This window comes from Mya arenaria, chromosome 2 (assembly GCF_026914265.1).
Source record: "Mya arenaria isolate MELC-2E11 chromosome 2, ASM2691426v1".
In the NCBI taxonomy this organism is placed as follows: domain Eukaryota; kingdom Metazoa; phylum Mollusca; class Bivalvia; order Myida; family Myidae; genus Mya; species Mya arenaria.
In genome coordinates, this window is record NC_069123.1 from 641,339 (window position 1) to 661,855 (window position 20,517).

The 20,517-nt window shown below is 34.5% G+C and overlaps 2 protein-coding genes across 5 annotated transcripts; both read left to right on the forward strand.

The window, feature by feature from the left end:
• Nucleotides 1-2,566: 2,566 nt before the first annotated feature.
• Nucleotides 2,567-4,351, forward strand: LOC128225267 (uncharacterized). Of its 2 annotated transcripts, none has more exons than XM_052935381.1 (2): nucleotides 2,567-2,683; nucleotides 2,897-4,351. In XM_052935381.1, the coding sequence occupies exon 2, from the start codon at nucleotides 2,991-2,993 to the stop codon at nucleotides 4,116-4,118; it is 1,128 nt and encodes a 375-aa protein (XP_052791341.1). In that variant the 5' UTR covers nucleotides 2,567-2,683; nucleotides 2,897-2,990; the 3' UTR covers nucleotides 4,119-4,351. The 2 variants fall into 2 exon arrangements, with proteins under 2 accessions (XP_052791341.1, XP_052791340.1); XM_052935380.1 differs by having other exon boundaries at nucleotides 2,573-2,749.
• A 10,783-nt stretch (nucleotides 4,352-15,134) lies between these two features.
• On the forward strand, nucleotides 15,135-19,666 carry LOC128219944 (uncharacterized). Of its 3 annotated transcripts, none has more exons than XM_052928154.1 (4): nucleotides 15,135-15,260; nucleotides 16,040-16,600; nucleotides 17,249-18,428; nucleotides 18,692-19,666. In XM_052928154.1, the coding sequence occupies exons 2-3, from the start codon at nucleotides 16,257-16,259 to the stop codon at nucleotides 18,399-18,401; spliced, it is 1,497 nt and encodes a 498-aa protein (XP_052784114.1). In that variant the 5' UTR covers nucleotides 15,135-15,260; nucleotides 16,040-16,256; the 3' UTR covers nucleotides 18,402-18,428; nucleotides 18,692-19,666. The 3 variants fall into 3 exon arrangements, with proteins under 3 accessions (XP_052784114.1, XP_052784096.1, XP_052784105.1); XM_052928136.1 differs by lacking the exon at nucleotides 15,135-15,260 and adding an exon at nucleotides 15,682-15,795; XM_052928145.1 differs by lacking the exon at nucleotides 15,135-15,260 and adding an exon at nucleotides 15,775-15,885.
• The last annotated feature ends 851 nt before the right edge of the window (nucleotides 19,667-20,517 follow it).

Here is a 20,517-nt window from a genome sequence, read left to right on the forward strand (position 1 = left end):
AAATAAACGTTTAATTAAATATGTGGCATTGACTAAATACTTATTTGACGATATTGTTTCGTACGCACATTGATGGCCCAATGATTGTCTTTGATATGGAACAACAATATATATGCCTATAATATGTGTATATTTTGGTTTACTGACCATGCTGTTACCCATTATCGGTTTGATATCTTTGAAATAGAACAAAATACTTTCCTTGTGATTTTTTTTTCAATTACGAAGATATCCTATTCGTTTGTATATCAATCTAATGCAATCTTTTGACCTCTTAAATCCCTCTTTATCCATTTAAATAAACCTAAAGCTGAACTCTCACAAATTAAGCGTTTTGAGATTTTTTTGTCTTCGAACGAGCCAATTTTTGCGAAAATCCATGGCCACCAGTTATATAACACTGCTGACAAAAGATAAGATCGCAGATTTTTATATTTAAGTTAGAAAATTGATGTTTAATGCATTTTTCTTAAACCGTTAGTAACGGTTTAAGCCATAAAACATTAATTTTCCAACGGAATTATGAACATCTACGGTATGATCTTTTGGCAGCAGTCTTATATCATTAGTTTACAGATATTAACGCAAAAAATGCTCTTTCCAAGACAAAATATGAAAACGTTTTAAAAATAGTAAATCTGTTAGAGTGCAACTTTAACGCTCTCGTACCAAACCGGCCCAGAGTTGCGATCGCAATTACTCATAAAACGGCCAAGTGTACAGTTTTCTGTTTTGTTTATTGATGTTTGACTGCAAAATTGTCCTTTTGTGTTATTGGGACTCGTTCACATTTTCACCCAATTAAGTACTCGAATATTGCGCGTGAAATAAACAAGACCTGTCACAAAAACAGCGCGATCGGCGGCTATTCCGCCGATTATTTGTTTAAGAATTGCAAAGGTTTGGTGAAATTTGCATGGATCACTTTAGAATTTGATTAACCAGATTAACCTTAACCAGAACTTCTTATTCAAATCACGAAGGGGCAAAATTTGCATTATATGCAATAAATAGCTATCATACTTGGTTGTATATGGTTTCAATACTTTACATAAAGTATTTCTTGATTTATTGACTAACATGCAAAACCTTAACCTATATTTCGAAGTCCAATACTAAAGCAGCAATATATATATATATATATATATATATATATATATATATATATATATATATATATATATATATATATATATATATATATATATATTACTTTATTATTTAAGACAATTGAATGGTTTGGAGACGTAATATAATGTTTCAGTGCAATACATCATGTATTTGCTGATATATTGCCTTAAATGTGGTAACATGCAAAATCTTTCCATATTGGTGCGTTTTTCAGTTTCTCTGCATTAAGTATAAACATATTGTTAACAACAATTGTGAAAACAAGATATTACAACATAATGTCTATCACTCACGATGACACTATATTTCACGAGAGTGTGGTCTTGTGATGTTGGTAAAAGCGTACTTGGAAGAAACCAACTTGTCGGGCTTGGTGACCACAAACTGTGTCCACATCCGCCTAAAATCGCTGCAGGGTATACTTGTTTTTCAATCGTCATTACTCGACCATCTCCGGCAAGCTTCGAAATAGATATTAATGCTGTTGGATAATGGCCGAGTTGTTTCGTTTGCTATTTTTTGTCTCGCTATACAAATGCATACAATGCAAAACTGTTCTCAATACACATATTATACAAATGCAATGTTTTAAATTTAAAACACTAAGATGTATGAGTAAATCTAGCCAATAATGATCCTTTTTAGCATAGCATGTCATCCTGAGTTTCAATGAGTTTTAATGCGCAATGAGAGTTTTAGAGTGTTTTTTTAGTCATACTTTTGCTTTGAAAAACTAATTTTTGCATGTCAATTGCATGCATGTTCATTTCAATTTTCATTTTTCATAAATGTATATGAAATTATTAATTTTAAGATTCCTTTACTATTACTATATGACTAGTTTTTTTATGTAATAGTTAATAGGCCGTCTCAATCATTAAGATATTACTTCAGGGCATCTAACTGACCTAATGTACAACCTTATTGGCTGACACATTGTAAACGCATAAAAATTTGACGTAGGGAGTGTGTATTGGATGTGAAGCATTCGGCGGACCTTTAAAAACCGGCGCAAGTTGGAACTCGTTAGGATTTAGTGTAGTGCTTAATGATTGTTTATCTTTAATTTCTTTGGGTGAAAGGTAGGTTGTATTACCCATGTTGGGTATCATATTCTAAATTTAAACATGAATATGCCGCCATGTCATTTATGCTTATTTTATATACCTCATTTGTCAAAAAATATGATATGGAAGAATAACTGTTGTTTGACTTGAGTTGACTATTCTAATTCATCATTAACGTTAGTCACTTGTTTTATAGTTTTACTTTTAATAGTAGCATTGAATAGAATTATTATTACCGTAGCATAACAAATGAATTGGTTTTTCCATCGCAGATCGTGGGACTCCCAAATGTTCTTTAAGTAGAGTATTTGTCATGGTATAAATAACATTTAATTTTAATTTCAATAGTTTATTAGCTCAAACATTCACGTTGATCGCCTTTACTACTGGCGGTTACATTTTATTTACATACAGGAGAAGAGCATGATAATAAGATATCACAGATTATTGACACTATTAAGATATTATTAATTCAAGTAAAGAAAGTAATTATTAATGTGATATTGCTTGAAAAACTTGGATTGAGTTTATACTGCGTACTACTGCATTCGGTATCTTTATTGTTTTATACTAATTATAATGATTTTCTTCATGTTCTTCTTCTTCTTGTTCTTCTCATTATTATTGTTTAAGATTTATAAGATATTTTGGCTCCAAGGTATGTGAACGCAAAATATAACATATAATTTACATTACAGGTTGTTTTAATGTCGAGGGATCGAAAACATTTCGGGTTCTGTCGCTTACTGCTCTTATACAACGACCGAGCACATAGAAGCACAACTTTTGAAAATGGATAGGTGTTCGTGCGGAACAAATACGTTTGATGAATACCTAGGCAACGATAACAACTTATTAGGCGTAAAATGTAAATCATGCGATCAAGAGTGGCTGAGAGAAACCAGGAATCCGAGAGAGAGAATCATTTTACAAGGACAAGAAATGGGCAAATACACTCATAAAGATCGCGTGGAAAGTGGCTGCTTAATGACTAGGTCAGAGCGATCCCATATCCCCCCAAGCGATATGAATTCGTTGAGAAAAGCGGATCATATTACTTGGCATAGGACGTGTGGAATCTGGCATCATGCCATTGTGTTAAACACATTTCCGTCGGAATTCATAGAAATATGCCATTTTGATTCAGGCAAGTATGGATGGAAAATAAAAGCGATTATCAAAACCAAAAAGATAAATCTGCGAAAGGAAGATGGTTTACTGTACAAAATAAATTACAGCAACATTCCTGAAGAAAATTCTGCTGAATTAGTAGTCGCGAGGACAAGGGTTTTACACTCACTGTCAAGAACTGGCGAGTATTGTTATAACGTTTTGACGAACAACTGTGAAAATTTTGCGACATTTTGTAAAACAGGCACCAGCATCAGTTACCAGTTTAAGTGGTTGATATCACAGGTACAACGAGCGGTAATTAATGGCATGCAAACTACATATCGTATTAAACGTCTGTCCTTTCTGCTACGACATATACGGTGTATAAGTGACGAAAAATTAAGTCGCTTTATAGATGCCGTATGTGCTGGTGTGCTGGTGCTAGGTGAAGTAAAGATGTGCTACGAAGACATTGGTAAAATAAACTCAAATACAGGAATATCAGGTGAAGATCGCTTGCTTGAAAAAGTCAAGCGGATATCTGAATGTGTAGTAGGAGTGATTGCTGTGGGTGTTGGTAGCTACGCGAGGGGACATTTCAGATCAAGATTCGGTAGCCTGATCGGTGGTCCATTGGAACTTTGTTTTGGTAAGATTGTTGGCGCCTGGGTCGGTAGTCGGATTGCAACAAGTGTAATAATGAATAGAGGTTTTTGCATACGCGATGTGCTCATGTATTGTTGGACTGTGCTGTGTAAGCATTCTTTTATAGGTATGGTTTTAAAGTTTATTGTACTGCTCATATAATACATTTGCTCAAAACATATTAGTGTTATATCGAATAAGTCTATATTTTCTTTTGAACAGTATTTTAAGGGTGAAGAGACACAGTCGGATTATTTGTTCCTATTCATTTCCAACATGCATAATTATTTATGACATTCTTCTGCATATATTGTACAAGTAAACATGAAAATGCGCGTATGCCATTGTATCAATGTAATTTGATATGCAAATAAATAGTTATGTTATTTTTTCGATTCCTGTTTTTCTTTTTGTTATTGTTTTGTGAAAATGATTTATTAAAAATGAAACTATTTTGAACTTTGACATTTTATTATCAAAATCGCATTGGATTCAAGTTGCTGAAACTTTATGGGCTATCCTTTTAAAAATATTATTATTACAGGCAAAACCTAGTTCCCTCTTTAATAAATATAACCTCCAAGTATAATGTATAACACAAGAGTGTAATATAATGTTGCTCACTAGCTATTGATCAGAACAAATATCAGAACCTTGGCCTTTTCCCCTCTGATCTCAAACTCTATGGCGTTCATCTGCTATTAATGACCAACCTGTCTACCGAGGTCCCTGGGCTTAAACACTCGCAAGATGTTTATCGGAAATCTTGGGGATAGACAGACGGACTGTTCACTTACTATATGAAGTCCTTGAAAAAACAGCAACAAAAAAATGTCAAAGAAAAGTATACAACTTATTTCCAAAGAAACATGAATCGGTATCATTTAAAAGAGCAAACTATGAACACGAAAATAAAAGACACTGCACGATAGAGTGGATGTCAACTCGTGCTTGTTGTAAGTTTAAATGAGATTGATTGGCTTTATAAAACTTGTATGATTATTGAACTTTACTCTGATGTTAGATTATAAACTGACGGTTTTGTTTTTATGAAGCCTAGAATAGGAAAAAGTTGTATTTTTATGTTAAGGAGAATGAAGAAACAAGGTAAAAGTAGATTACTTTTAAGTGAAATGTGAAGATAAATGTACTGATCATGTTTGCCGTTTTGTTACTCCGGTACCTGTTTTCAGTAGGGGTCACTGCTAATAGTGTTCACAACGTCCATGACCTTTGACCCACTGACCTCAAAATAAATATGATTCCTCTAATGGTCATGACCAACCTGTCGTGTTCATGATCTAAATTCATTTAAAAAATGTTTCTTTACAAGCTTTATATCATAACCTTTCTTCTTATGTTTGGAATTCTTAATCCTTCGGTGCATTGTTTAGTGACATAAAAATTACACAAATAAAAATAATGAAGGTTACAGTCTCTTCAGTATTTATGCAAAAAGCTTAAGGACTAGTTTTTTAGACGTTCAATTGACATATTCAACATTATTATAATTAGAATTATGAGACTTGATACAGGCATGTACATTTTCAGTGGTTAAATGTAATCTTAGAAAAAGTTCTTGCCTATTTTTTATTTGCTCAAGCTGTTGATAAGAACTAGCTTGGTTGAGAGTCACACACCATAAAAAGCATCAAATAATCACTAAACATTTATCCCGCAAATTGATCACCTGTCGGAAGCGCCTTTATTTTTTCTAGTAAATATCATTATGGTCTTTGACTTCAAAATCAACATTGATCTTCTATTGACCATGACCATTATGCATACCAAGTTTAAAGACTCTATATGATGTTACAACAACAAATACTCTAAAAAGGGAAACTTTAAAGGGAATTCTATATTAACACATAGAAGTTCTTAATGAGTATGATATCTACTGATATTATAGGATCTCACGATGTCTACTTACAAATGCGAAAAAGTAGAACAATCGATTAACTACAAACATGTGATTAAAGAGAAAAAAACAACAACAAAAAACCCAGAAAAACAAAAGAAAAAAATAACTATTTTTCTCCAAACGTTTTACCTTTTCGAAAAAATAGTTATCATATCATGATTTTCATTCTTTTTTTGCAAGTACAAAACAAGCGTCTCTAAACTCGCCTTAAGAATTAATTATGTTTATATTTTCACTTCGACTATTACTTATCATATATGATTTATATATTGCTATTCCAATGTAGGCTAGCAGTAAATTGATATCACTATATAATTTATGTAGTGCCACTTAACCGGGTTTATGTTTATACTTTTTGCTACTGAGCTTGTTTCTGTAGCTTTTTGCATAAATATTCATATAACAATATATTAAAGTGATTCAAATGAATGGTGAAAATTACAACTTTGGAATATACAAGTTATAACTTTCCAGAAGTTTCTACATATCTGCATTGAATAAAAAAAGTCGTCGAAATATTCCGTTATATTACACACGGAACACATTGGATTATATCGCATTTTTTCAGGTGTATATGTTTTTATTTGTAGCTGTTTTTCTATGAATCAATTTGAACTTAAATTGTTTGATTCGGTTCTCATTTTTTTTTATTTAACACAAAATAAACCGAATTCCATTCAATATCAGTATCATCAAGTTCTATTTCTCATGACTCTTGTGTGTATGGTTTTGTGAATGTCTTGCCAATTAAGAGTTGTTTTATGCTCTTAGAACTATTCATAAATATTTGGTAAAACTATAGTACAGTCCATTCTAACGTTTGCTCTTATTGACTGATGCGTGTTAAATGCGGTGAAATTCAGATATCCAATTATATTTTGATTTTAATTTTCTTAAGATATATGCTTCATTAATCTTTCCATCTTTGAATATATCGTCAACATATATAAAATTAGATTAAATCCAGTTATTGAATACAAGGGATATCCCTTTTTCGTTAATAAAGCGATTACCCCATACGATTTGCCTTCTTATTATTGTAAAGGATGTTGGAAGACTAACAAAAGCAGGGTTTTTTATTCAATAAAAGCGTCCGAAACACGTTTATAAAAAGTTCTAATTGTACTTGCCGCATATTTATATATATATTTAGGTATAATTGCGGTAGTATTTTCCAATTTGCCATTTCTTGATTCTTGAGTGTGATATGTTCGGGATTAGATATTCTTCTTTGTTTATTTTTAGATCACTTAGTGTCTTTATTTCGTACCATTTTCCATTTTCTGTAAGCTCAATAGCCTTTCTTATTGTACTGTCACTTATCGATGCTGATTTTACCTCATCTAATGTCATAGCATTTGGAACAGCTCTTTCAGCGATAAAATTCACATATTCCTCTGCTAGGTTTCTATCGTTACCAACATCTTTCAATGGATGTCTTGACAGGTAGTCAGATGGATTGTCTTTTCCAGGCTTGTAGACAATGTTCATTTTGTATGGCTGAAGTCGTAAACCCCACCGTTCAATTCTTAGAGGCGGTTGTTTTTTCTTCCATATGCATTCTAGCGGCTTATGGTCGGTTATGACAGTGAAGCATGGAGCACCACGAAGATACATGTTATAGTGTTCGCATGCCCATACAACACCTAACGCCTCTCTTTCCGTCTGACTGTACCTAGACTCTGTTGGTGACAATGCCCGACTTGCATATGCCACGACTTTGCCCTGTTGGGTAAGAATTGCTGAAAGTCCCACCGGTGAAGCGTCTGTCACTACTTCTATTTCCTTCCCTGGGTCGAAATACACCATCACTGCGTCACTTGAGAGATCCTGTTTGAGCTTCTCGAACGCGTTTTCTTGCTCACGTTCCCATGACCATGGTGTTTCGTTTCTTGTCAGTCTTCGGAGAGGTTCTGTTATTGTCGCATATTCCTTTATAAAACGGGAGCAATATGCTGTCATTCCAAGAAAACTTCTTATTTCTGACACATTGGTTGGTTGTTCCATTTTCCGGATAGCTTCCACTTTTAACGGATCTGCTGAGATCCCTGACCCATTGAAAACAACACCAAAGAACGTAATCTCTGACTTGTTGAATTCGCATTTTTGTTTATTAAGTGTCAGTCCGTTGCGATGAAGTGCATTGAACACTTTGTCTATTGCAATGTCATGCTCTGTTTGGTTTTTCCCATATACAATTATGTCGTCTGAAATGTTCTTTGCTCCTGGAATTCCTGCTATTATTGAACTTATTGTCTTTTGAAATACTTCGCTTGCGGAGTTTGTCCCAAAGTTCAATCGTTTGTATCTGAATAGACCTATGTGCGTCGAAAAGGTTGTAATTGGGCGTGACTCTTCTTCGAGAACTAGTTGATTGTATCCAGATTTCAAATCCATTTTACTAAACACCTTTGATCCATTTAAATCATGTATAAGCTCATCGATGGTTGGCATTGGGTGTCGTTCCCTTTCAATCGCTTTGTTTGCTAATCGCATATCAACGCAAATTCTGACGTCACCATTTTTCTTCGGTGGTGTCACGATTGGAGACACCCATGGCGTTGATTCATTCCTTATTTCCTCTATTATGTCGTTTTTTAACATTGTTTCAATTTCCTTTTCGACCTTTTTTCGCAAATGAAAAGGAGTTCTTCTGCCTTTTTGTGCCACTGGATGCACGTCCTTGTTTACGTGAAGTTTCACGGTTTGCTGCTTCAATTTCCCAATACCTTCATATATTCCTGGGTATTTCCTTTCGATCGTTTCCTGTGAAATGTTGACATTTTGGAATATTTTAACAACACCTAAGTCTGAAGCCGTTTGAAATCCCAAAAGTGTCCCGTAATTACCTTTGACTAGGTAAAATTTGTCTACAACTATTTTGTCATTTTTCTCAGCTGTCATTTCACAACAACCTTTCACTTTCAAGTTTGAACCCCCTCCGTATGGTAATAATTTAGGTAAATGTTTCGTTTTAAGTGTTGGTTTTCCGAGGAATGCGTATGTGTTTTCATCGATAATATTTACACTCGAACCGGTATCTATTGTTACTTTTATTGCTATATTGTTAATTGAGATGAGTGTTTTCGGAGTCTTGTTGTTTTTGCTAACACTTTTTACACTGACTTGGTAATTGTATTCATCTTCTGAATCGGACTGTAGCTTAACTTCCCTAATACCCCTCTGTCGGCAGCACCTACTAAAGTGATTAAGCTTTTTGCAAAGATTGCAAGTTTTGCCCTTCGCTGGACAGGTCTGCTTGTGTGGATATTCATAACCACATGCTCGGCAGGTATTTTCATTCAGTGGAGCGCGATCACGTGGTCTCGCCGATAAGCCAGGGTGATCACGTGGTTTCGCCGATAAACCTCTTCGCATGCCAGAATTTGCATAATGCTGACCACCGCGCTCTCGTTTATGTCCACGCCTGTTCACACTGCCACGTGGTCGTTGTGAAACCCTTTGCACAGTGTCCGAATTCTCCATAACAGCAGCCTGTCGGTCGGATTGCTCCAGCATTCGACCCATTGTTAATATGTCGCATAATGCCTTATCCGGTTCTCGCAGGGCACGACGTCTTAATTGGTTCGATCTGCAGTTCTGAATTACTTGTTGTAGAATTTCCTTGTCTACGTTTGTGAACTCACAATTTTTTGCAAGTGTCCGGAGTTCTGTCACGAACTCATCTAATGACTGCGTGTCATGTTGCTTGCATGACCGAAAATTGTATATTTCCATTTGAACATTCTTTTTAGGGGCGAAATAATCATTAAGCACTTTCCTCGTTGCCTCGAAGGTCGCATCCGTGTCCCTTTTTTCTACATCGTATATGTCATACACTTTCTCACCAGCGTAATGAAGCAACAACGCCCGTTTTTGGTCATCATCTGTCACTTTTAATCCTACAAATAAATTTTCTAACCGCCCTAGCCATTTCTCCCAACGCGTGCCAGCGTTTGATTTGTCTGTGTCCACATCAAAGGATGGAAAATTCGGAAGATTATTCATTTTATGTTCACTGTTTAACGTCTTTATCCATTAGTTAAACAAAATGATCATTAATCCAAATATTACACTATTAATTCACAGTATCCTCGTCGCCAGATGATATGTTCGGGGATTAGATATTCTTAGAAACAACAGATGACCGTTCACTAGCTTTATTCATGATAGTATCTCTTCCGGAAGTCCCGGTATCATATTACATGCACATACATATAGAGTGGCTACTGAGGACACAACAGAGTGTTTTAACCCATTTTATTTGAAGAGTTTTTTAGAATGTAAATATATCAACCATTTCTAGTCCTCCATCTAATTTATTACCGATAAGTGTTTTTGTTTGATTTTCTCACTTTTATTGGACCAGAGAAAATTAAACAATAATGTTTTCATTCATCAAGTACCTTCTATGGTGTGATAAGGGATTGCCTTATATATGATAATTTAGATATAAGAATTTATTTTATAACCGTTAATTTTCCAGAAAATGTCAGTGTTCTTTTGCTCCATTGATTAATTTTTACTTTGATGTTTTCCATCTTATCATTCAAATTCTGTTCTAGCATCTGGCTTATAAACGTACCGAAGTAAACACCTAATACTTCCATGTATGTTTAAAATTGATACTAGAAACGTTTTCAGTTTCACATTAGCTAAGTTTACCTATACATATTGCCTCGGTTCATTTGGAACTCCTCGGCCATCTTTATCGAAAACATTGCTATAATTGCTGTCGAAATTATCTCGTTAAAAAAAGGCTAGCGACATTAAAGTGTCAAAGAATGCATGCATGAGGATAAAACAACTTGCAGATGATACTACAGTATTTGCAAAAAATGAAAATGATATCCCTGTTATTTTAAACATAATTAATGAATTTAATCGCGTTTCCGGGTTGTATTTGAATAACTTCAAAACCGAGGCCATGCGGAGCTCCTCGGCCATTTTTATCGAAAACAACGTTACTCTACTTAGTTAAAAAGGAATAGCACATTATACAAAGACAGTCCCACTGATTTCAATATTCATAATAATATATCTACCAGTTTTGTCAAATGTTGTATTTACGACTTTATAAAAAAGTTATCTTTTAATAGTATAGAGAAAAACTCTGCTGGATGAATAACCTTATGCATTATGTGATTACCAGTTTTTGAACTCTGAATTTAACGTATTGTTTATGTCTTGCTTGAAGTGTGTTTCTTGTAAAAACAAAATATCTGCATTTTGTTGAAGTGACCACTGAAGCGGTCTAGCTCTTTTACTTTCATCTCTAATTAAGGCCCTGTTCATTCAGGGATATAAAATGTACTATTTTATCATTCATTCATGATATTATTTAACTGTTTGTTATATTTTGATTTCAAGAGAGCATAGATAGTTTTAAGATAATCAAGAGTACTTAATTAGCCGACGCGAACGACACCGGATGCTCCTATCTTGTCATCAATGGAACGAACAATTTTTAATCGATATTGCTGTGAATAAGAATATTTTAGTGTTTTTGAATTTGCAAATAAAACATTGAATGAAATATGAGGCATTGACTAAATACTTATTTGACAATATTTGTTGTACGCACGTTGATAAAATGGTCCAATGATTGTCTTTGATATGAAACAACAATATAAATGCCTATAATATGTGTATATTTTGGTGTACTGACCACGCCGTGACCCTTTATCGGTTTTATATTTTTGAAATAGAACAAAATACTTTACTTGTGATTTTTTGGTAGTTACGAAAATATCCTATTCGTTTGTTTATTAATCTAATATAATCATCTCATCTCTAAATATATCCATGTGAATAAACTTAAAGCTGCACTATCACATATTAAGCGTTTTGGCAACTTTTTTATTTTTTGTCTTGGAACGAGCCAATTTTTGCGAAAATCTATGGAAACAAGTTATATAAGACTGCTGACAAAAGATCAGATCACAGATTGTTATATTTAAGCTCGAAAATTGATGTTTTATGCCATAAAACATTAATTTTCGAACCAAATATGAACATCTACGGTCTGATCTTTTGTCAGCAGTCTTATATCATTAGTTTGCAGATATTTACGCAAAAAAAATGCTCTTTCCAAGACAAAAAATAAAAATGTTGTAAAATTGGTAAATGTGAGAGTGCAGCTTTAACGCTCTCTTACCAAATTGGCCAAGAGTTACGATCGCAAGTACTCTTAAAACAGCCAAGTGTACATGTTTCTGTTATATATATTGATGTTTGACTGCAAAATTGTTCCTAAAGAGACTCGTTCACACCCGTTTTGCACCCAAATTTGTACGCGAATAATGCATGTGAAATAAACAAGACCTGTCTCAAAAACACCGCGCTCGGCTTTTCCGCCGATTTCAGTTTAAGAATTGCAAAGTTTTGGTGAAACTTGCATGGATCACTTTGATTTACCAAATTAACCTTAATCAGAACTAATCTTGGTCAAATAATAAATGGGCAAAATTTGCATTATATGCAATACATAGCTATCATACTTGATTGTATAAGGTTTCAATACAATACATGAAGTATTTCTTGATTTATTGACTAACATGCAAAACCTTCACCTGAAATTCTAAGTCGAATAATAAAGCATCAAAATAAATATTGATTTCAGACAAGTGGAGTGTTGGGAGCCCTTGTATAAAGTTTCAGTGCAGTACATGTTGTATTTGCTGATATATTGCCTTAAATGTTGCTATATGCAAAACCTTTCCATACTGGTGCGTATTTCAGTTTCTCCGCATTAAGTTTAAACATATTGTTAACAACAACTATGGAAACAAGATAGTACAACATAATGTTTATCACTCAATCCGGCACCATGTTTCACGATAGTATGGTCTCAGTGTGTGTATACCACGTGATAAATTGCGTCATACATGCTACGTCGGAAGGCACTATTTTGATTTAAAAATAATTTAAAACAAAAGGGCCCTGAAGACCCTGTATCGCTCATCTGATCCAATTCAAGTGTGAAATAAGTGTTTTCGGCCAATTGTGACAGGGGGGTGGGGTGAGTGTTTTTTTCAGGGCGATGGAAAGTGCAACGAGAGGGGACTTAATTAAAACAAATCTAGGACTAATTTTCAATGCTACACATTAAATATTAAGTTAAGGGTGTTACAGTTTTAGAGAATTTTCTGGTGGTCTGCTACCTTAGAATTGATGCATACTTGTCTTTGTTTGTACATTTTTATTTTCTGTTCTTGTTATGGTTGGAGTATAAACATGAAAATTGTTTCATTTAATTCAGAATGTATTTTAGCAGTGAGTGTTATTAAAACACTTGTTCTACATGAAAATGCACGAAACATTGAAAACGTGTTATACATACTTTTGACTACATCATTGAAGGACTGTTTTATTAAATTTCAGAGTATATTTTCAACAAATCTGCATATAATCATGAGGTATGGAATCAAAACATTTATACCTGCTGGAATTAAAAAATATATTACTTAGATCCTTCTTATTGACCAAATTTTTAAATATAGATGATTTCTTTTAATATCACGGATGACCCAGTTGCAAACCTGACCTTGCTGTTATAAGTACATTCTGACCAGATTTCATATAGATAAAGTTGAAAATATGGCCTCAACAGTGTTTTAACAATGTTTTCTATGATTTGACTTCGTGACGTAGTTTTTGAACTCAGGTAACCCAGTTTTAAACTTGACGTAGACCTCATAAACACAATCGGTCTGACATAGTTTCATGGTGATCAAAGAGAGAACGTAACCTCTACAGTGTTCACAAAGTTTTTCTATGATTTGATCTAGTGGCCTGGTTTTTGACCTCTGATTACTCAGTTTCAAACTCTACCTAAAGATCACCAAGAATAACATTCTGATCAAGTTCCATGGACATATGGTCATAAATGTGGCCTCTATAATGTTAACATGCTTTTCCTATCATTTTTACTTGGTGACCTAGTTTTTGACCGCACATGACCCAAATTCGAACTTGACCTAGAGACCATTAATTTTAACATTCTAAACAAATTTCCTGAAGATACAGTCATAAATGTGACCTCTATAAACAAGCTCTTCCTTTAATTTGACCTGTTGACCTAGTTTTTAACCCCAGATAATCCAATATCGAACTGGTCCAATATTTTATTGAGGGTATTATTCTGACAAAGTTTCATTAAGGTTGTGCCAAGATTGTGACCTCTTGAGTGTTAACAGTCCAATTGTTGACGACGGACGACGGACATAGGGCGTTCACAATAGCTCATCTTGAGCACTTTGTGCTCAGGTGAGCTAAAAAAAATAACTATTTCTTCACCTTTTAAAATGAAACAACGCGCAGTATACGCCGCTTACTGAGCCCTGCCTTCGGTCTTTACCAGAGTTTGATTGAGAGTTTAGTATCTTTAAACACTTCGACAAACTTTTTCACAATACGGCCGTCCGAAGGTTTGTCGAAGTGTTTGATGAAACTAATGACTTTATCAAATTTCTGTAATAAAACAAATGCGGGTCTCTTTAAGCGGCATAGACTGTCCTTTAATTCCTTTAAAAGTGTGTTGGAAAAGAAAAGTAATCTTTGATTTAGTCATCATTTAAAGCAAAATGTTGCCTTCCTACGTAGCATATATGACGTAATTTATCACGTGGTATACACACACTGGGTCTTGTAATATGGGGAAAGGCGTACGTGGAGGAAACCCACTTGCCCGGCTTTGTGACCACAAACTGTGTCAACACCCGCCCAAAATTGCTGCAAGGATATACTTGTTTTTCAATCGTTATAACTCGGCCATCTTCGGCAAGCTTCGAATTAGATAATTCTGTTGGATAATGGCCGAGTTATTCCGATTGCTAGTTTTTGTCTTGCTATACAAATGCATACAATGCAAAACTGTTCTCAATACACATATTATTCAAATACAAGGTTTTACAATTAAAACACTAAGTTGTATGAGTAAATCTAGTCAATAATGATACTTTTAAGTATAGCATGTCATCCTGAGTTTCAATGCGCAATGAATGTTTTAAAGTGTAATATTTTAGTCATACTTATACTTTGAAAAACTAATTTTTGCATGTCAATGATGTTAATTTTCTTCATTTCAATTTTTTTCATAAATGTATTTGAAATTATTTTAAGATTCCTTTACTTTTTTACTAGTATATTTTATGTAATAGTTAAAAGGCCGTCTCAATCATTAAGATATTACTTCAGGGCATCTGACTGACTTAAAGTACAACCTTATTGGCTGACACATTGTAAACGCTAAATTTGACGTAGTGAGTGTGTATTGGATGAGAAGCATTCGGCGGACCTTTTAAAACCAGCGAAAGTTGGAACTCGTTAGGATTTAGTGTAGTGCTTTATGATTGTTTATCTTTAATTTCATTTGCTGAAAGGTAGGTTGTATTACCCATGTTTGGTATCATATTCTAAATTTAAACATGAACCTGTCGCCATGTCATTTATGTTCATTTTATATACCTCATTTGCCATAAATTTTGGTATAAGAGAATATTTACGTAACTTGACTTGACTATTCTAATTCATCATTGATGTTAGTATTTTTTTTACTTTAGTAGCATTAAATAGAATAATTATAATAGATTTTAATTTAGCTCCACTTAGAACGTTTCATTATACTGAGCTGCTTCGATTTATCATTGTGTGTATTTAATGTATTTTTTTCTATTATAAAGCCTAAAGAACCGTAGCATGCCAAATGAATTGGTTTTTCCATCGCAGATCATAGGACTCCCAAATGTTCTTTAAGTAGAGTATATGTCATGGTATAAATAACTTTCAATTTTAATAACAATAGTTTATAAGCACAAACTTTCACGTTGATCGCCTTTACTTCTGGCGGTTACATTTTATTTACATACATGAGATGATCTCGATAATATGATGACACAGATTATTAACACTATTAAGGTATTAATAATTCAAGTATAAAAAGTAATTATTAATGTGATATTGTTTGAAAGGCTTGGATGTAGTATAAACTGCGTACATCTGCATTCGGTACCATTATTGTTTTTATTCTTAGTACTATGATTTTCTTCTTCTTCTTCTTCTTCTTCTTATTATTATTATTATTATTATTGTTAAAGATTTATAAGATATTTTGGTTCCAAGGTATATGAACTCAAACGATACCATATAATTTACATTACAGGTTGTTTTAATGTCGAGAGATCGAAAACATTTCGGGTACGCTCGCTTACTGCTCTTACACAACGACCGAGCACATACAAGCACAACTTTTGACGACGTTAAATGAACACCGAGGCAAGGATAACAACTTATTAGGCGTAATATGCAGATCATGCGATCAAGAGTTGCTGAAAGAAACCAGAAATCCGAGAGAGTCAATCACACTTTAAGGACAAGAAATGGGCAATTCCACTCATAAAGAATGCGTAGATAGTGGCTTCTTAATGACCAGACCAGTGAGAACCCGTATCACACCGAGGAACGTGAACTCGTTGAAAGAAGGGGATCATATTACTTGGCATAGGACTTATGGAATCTGGCATCACGCGAATGTGGTAAAAACATTTTCGTCGGGGCAGATTGAAGTTCGTCATTTTGCTTCAGACAGAACGGGATTGAAAGCTAAAGCGATAATCCAAAACAAAGTCGTGGATCCTCTGAAGGAAAATGGTATCCTCTACAGAATCAATAACAGCAGCATTCCAGGCGGAAATTCTGCTGAATTAGTGGTAGCGAGAACAAGGTATTTACATTAGCTGTCAACAATCGGCCAATATTTCAACATGAAACTGCCGCCATGTTAATTATGCTTATTTTATATACCTCATTTGCCAAAAAATATGGTATGGAAGAATAAACGTTGTTTGTCTTGAGTTGACTATTTTAATTCATCAATAACGTTAATAATTTGTTTTATAGTTTTACTTAAGTAGTATTGAATAGAATTACTATTACCGTAGCATGACAAATGAATTGGGTTTTCCATCGCAGATCATAGGACTCCCAATTGTTCTTTAAGTAGAGTATATGTCCTGGTATAAATAACTTTCAATTTTAATAACAATAGTTTATAAGCACAAACTTTCACGTTGATCGCCTTTACTACTGGCGGTTACATTTTATTTACATACATGAGAAGAGCTCGATAATATGATGACACAGATTATTAACACTAATATATTAATAATTCAAGTATAAAAAGTAATTATTAATGTGATATTGTTTGAAAGGCTTGGATGTAGTATAAACTGCGTACATCTGCATTCGGTACCATTATTGTTTTTATTCTTATAAGTTAAACTATGATTTTCTTATTATTATTATTATTATTCACATTATTATTGTTAAAGATTTAAAGATATCATATAATTTACATGTTGTTTTAATGTAGAGGGATCGAAAGCATTTCGGATTCGATGGCTTGCTTCCCTTACACCATGACCGAGGAAGTACAAACACAACTTTTGAAAATGAAAAGGTGTTTGTGCGAACCAGAGACGTTAAATGAATACCGGGGCAACGATAACAACTTATTAGGCGTTATATGCGGATTATGCGATCAAGAGTGGCTGAGAGAAACGAGGAATACGAGAAAGAAAATCATTTTCCAAGGACAAGAAATGGGCAAATACAATTATAAAGAATTCGTGGATAGTGGCTTCTTAATGACCAGGCCAGAAAGAACCGAAATCACACAGTGGAACGTGGGATCGTTGGGAGAAGGGGATCATATTACTTGGGAAAGGACCTATGATATCTGGCATCATGCGATTGTGGTAAAAATATTTTTGTCGGGGCAGATTGAAATATGCCATTTTGATTCAGACAATGAGAGAAAAAAAACTAAAGCGATTATCAAAACCAAAGAGATAAATCCGCTGAAGGAAAATGGTACCCTCTACAGAATAAATTACAGTAACATTCCTGAAGAAAATTCTGCTGCATTAGTAGTCGCAAGAACAAAGTATTTTCGTTCGCTGCCAACAATAAGCAAGAGTTGCTATAACCTTTTCAAGAACAACTGTGAAAACTTCGCGACATATTGTAAAACAGGCACCAGCATCAGTTATCAGGTTGAGTGGTTGAAATCAAGGGTAGAAGAATTAATAGCTGATGAGCTTGAAAATATACCTCAAATTCGAAGGCTGGTCATTCAGTTAAGACATACACGATATGGAGGTAACGACCTATTTAATCGCGGTGGTGATGCTAGTTTGCTGATGCTATCTGAAGTCCGCATGTGTTACAAAGACATTGTTAAGATAATCTCAATAACAGGAATGTCAGATGAAGATCGCTCACGTGAAATAATCAAACGGATATCTCAATGTGTAGGAGGAGTGGTTACAGTGGGTGTTGGTAGTTACGCGCTGGGATCTTTTAAATCAAAATATGGTACCCTGGTCGCCGGGCCTTTGGAACTTTTTTTTGGTAAGATTTTTGGCGCCTGGGTCGGTGGTCGGATTGCAAGAAGTGGAATAATGAATAGAGGTCTGTGCGAAATATCGGATTTGGATCTTCAAGTCCAAAGTTACCAAGTTTAGCATGCATGATGCTTTCCTACATAAGCAGTAAGTTTCCGTTTTACTTTATACTTAGTATTGGTGATTAAACTACAGAAACCAAATATATGGTATTGATTAATCTATGGCATTTCTATCTTATGTAAAATGTATTAGCTTTACTGTTTTTGAACACTTTTATCGCAAGTTATTTATTATTCATAATCTGGTGTTTGTTTCTTTTTCTTAAGATGGTTTTAAAGCTTTAACCAGATCTAATATCAACCGTTACGGTAGAGGTTTCACTTTTAAGAATACAATGACATTTGCAGGGTCCATCAGAAAACCCTGCCTAGAAGCGCAAGGCTTGGGCTATGAAGAGGCACTGAACAACAGTGGACAGAAAACATAAAAAGAACATGTTGTGGTTACTGTGTTCGAACGGTCCGCGAAAATTGACTTCGCTGTGGGTTTAAATAAGTAATGTGGAATCCCTCATACTTGTCCTTCAAGTACTCGACGCCTAGACAAGACATCATCTGCAAACAACTGTTCTTGGATTAGTTGTATATTTCATAGCAAACACTCAGTGACTTTTGTCCACATATTCCTTTACCCTTATAAATTACATCCTGATCAACATGTTTAAGAAAAACGGGTGCTCAGTAGCGTAGTCAAAAGAACCACTTGATTTCAGTGTGTGAATATTTCAGAATTTTGCGACATAGAAAATACTTTCAATGCATCTTAAATGTTTAATAATACAGACATGTTTATTTAATATGTTTCGACGTCAACTCTCAATTACTGGTTGTGCAATTATTTGATAGTAATCTCTTGTTATATTATTGTATGTATGCATGTCATTATTTATAAAGACATTTTTGAAAACATTGCTTGACAAGAGCAAAAGCAAAGCTTGCGTTGGCATGTTATGTGCAATTTGTACGGTTTTGTGTCCTTGGTTGTTGACTGAGTGATTTGTAACAAACTGTATTATTGGCATATCTCATTAGTTTGGTCTCTTTCACACATCGAGGGTAATGTAAACTCAGTCAATTGAGAAATAGTTGAGAATATTATAAAATATAATTAAAAGAATCATACATGTATGATGGTATGACTTCTCCTCTACTCAAACGTGATGATATATTATTTTTGAGAGAGACATGGTCGGTTTTAATATTTCCTATTTACTTTCCTATTATATTATACATTTGACTATGCATATCATAAAAACGTAATAATACTATTGTACCCATGCGTTTTGATGTTAAAAAATAATATTTACTGTTATGGTTTCTATTCATCTTTTCGTTCAACAAGTGGGCAGGCTGAGCCATTTCAGGCAAATGGGGTTTAGAGTAACGAACATTTGACCATTCATCTAGATGTTTAAATAAGAACACTGCAAGCGGATGTCACCGCTCATATGCTGTTGCTCATATGCTGGGGCCTTACAATTGGACATATGGGGCTTGCTACACAAGGGCGTAAATATTCAAACAAATGTGATAAATGCTGATGTGCTTTTGAGTTATGGTCAAAGACCGCCTGGTTAGCTCAGTTGGTGGACTGTGAATCGGACAACCCGGGTTCGATTCCCGGGCGGACCAGGTCACCTCTGTTGTGATTGGTTATGGAATCCTTTCTTCGACCATTCGCATTGTATCACTGCCCCTGACATGTACAGAAGTTGTCAGTTCCTTGCAGGGGTGAAGGCACCTAGTACTGGTTAACCTCCCAGGATAGGTGTTGGGTGGTTGAACTGTCACTCTGGGACCCTTCGATGCGCTCACGCCGGGACCCGGAGTATAAACTACTAACACCACCAGTTATGGTCAAAACGATCATTTTGCGTAACTCAAATTATATTAAAAATACATTAAGTCACAGGGACAAACCCAGTAGTAAAATATAAATTATGTTTGAAGACAGAAGGTAATGGCCTGATTTATTAACCATGCTACATGTGCATACATGTATACAGTTATTGGTGCGATGGAATCTTTTTTGCGAAAATGCATGTTAATCAGTTATATTAGACTGCTGACAAAAAATAGATCACGTTAGAAACGGTTTAAGCCATATAAAACATTAATTTTCGAACGAAAATATGAAATCTGCGATCTGATCTTTTGTCAGCAATCTTTTATCA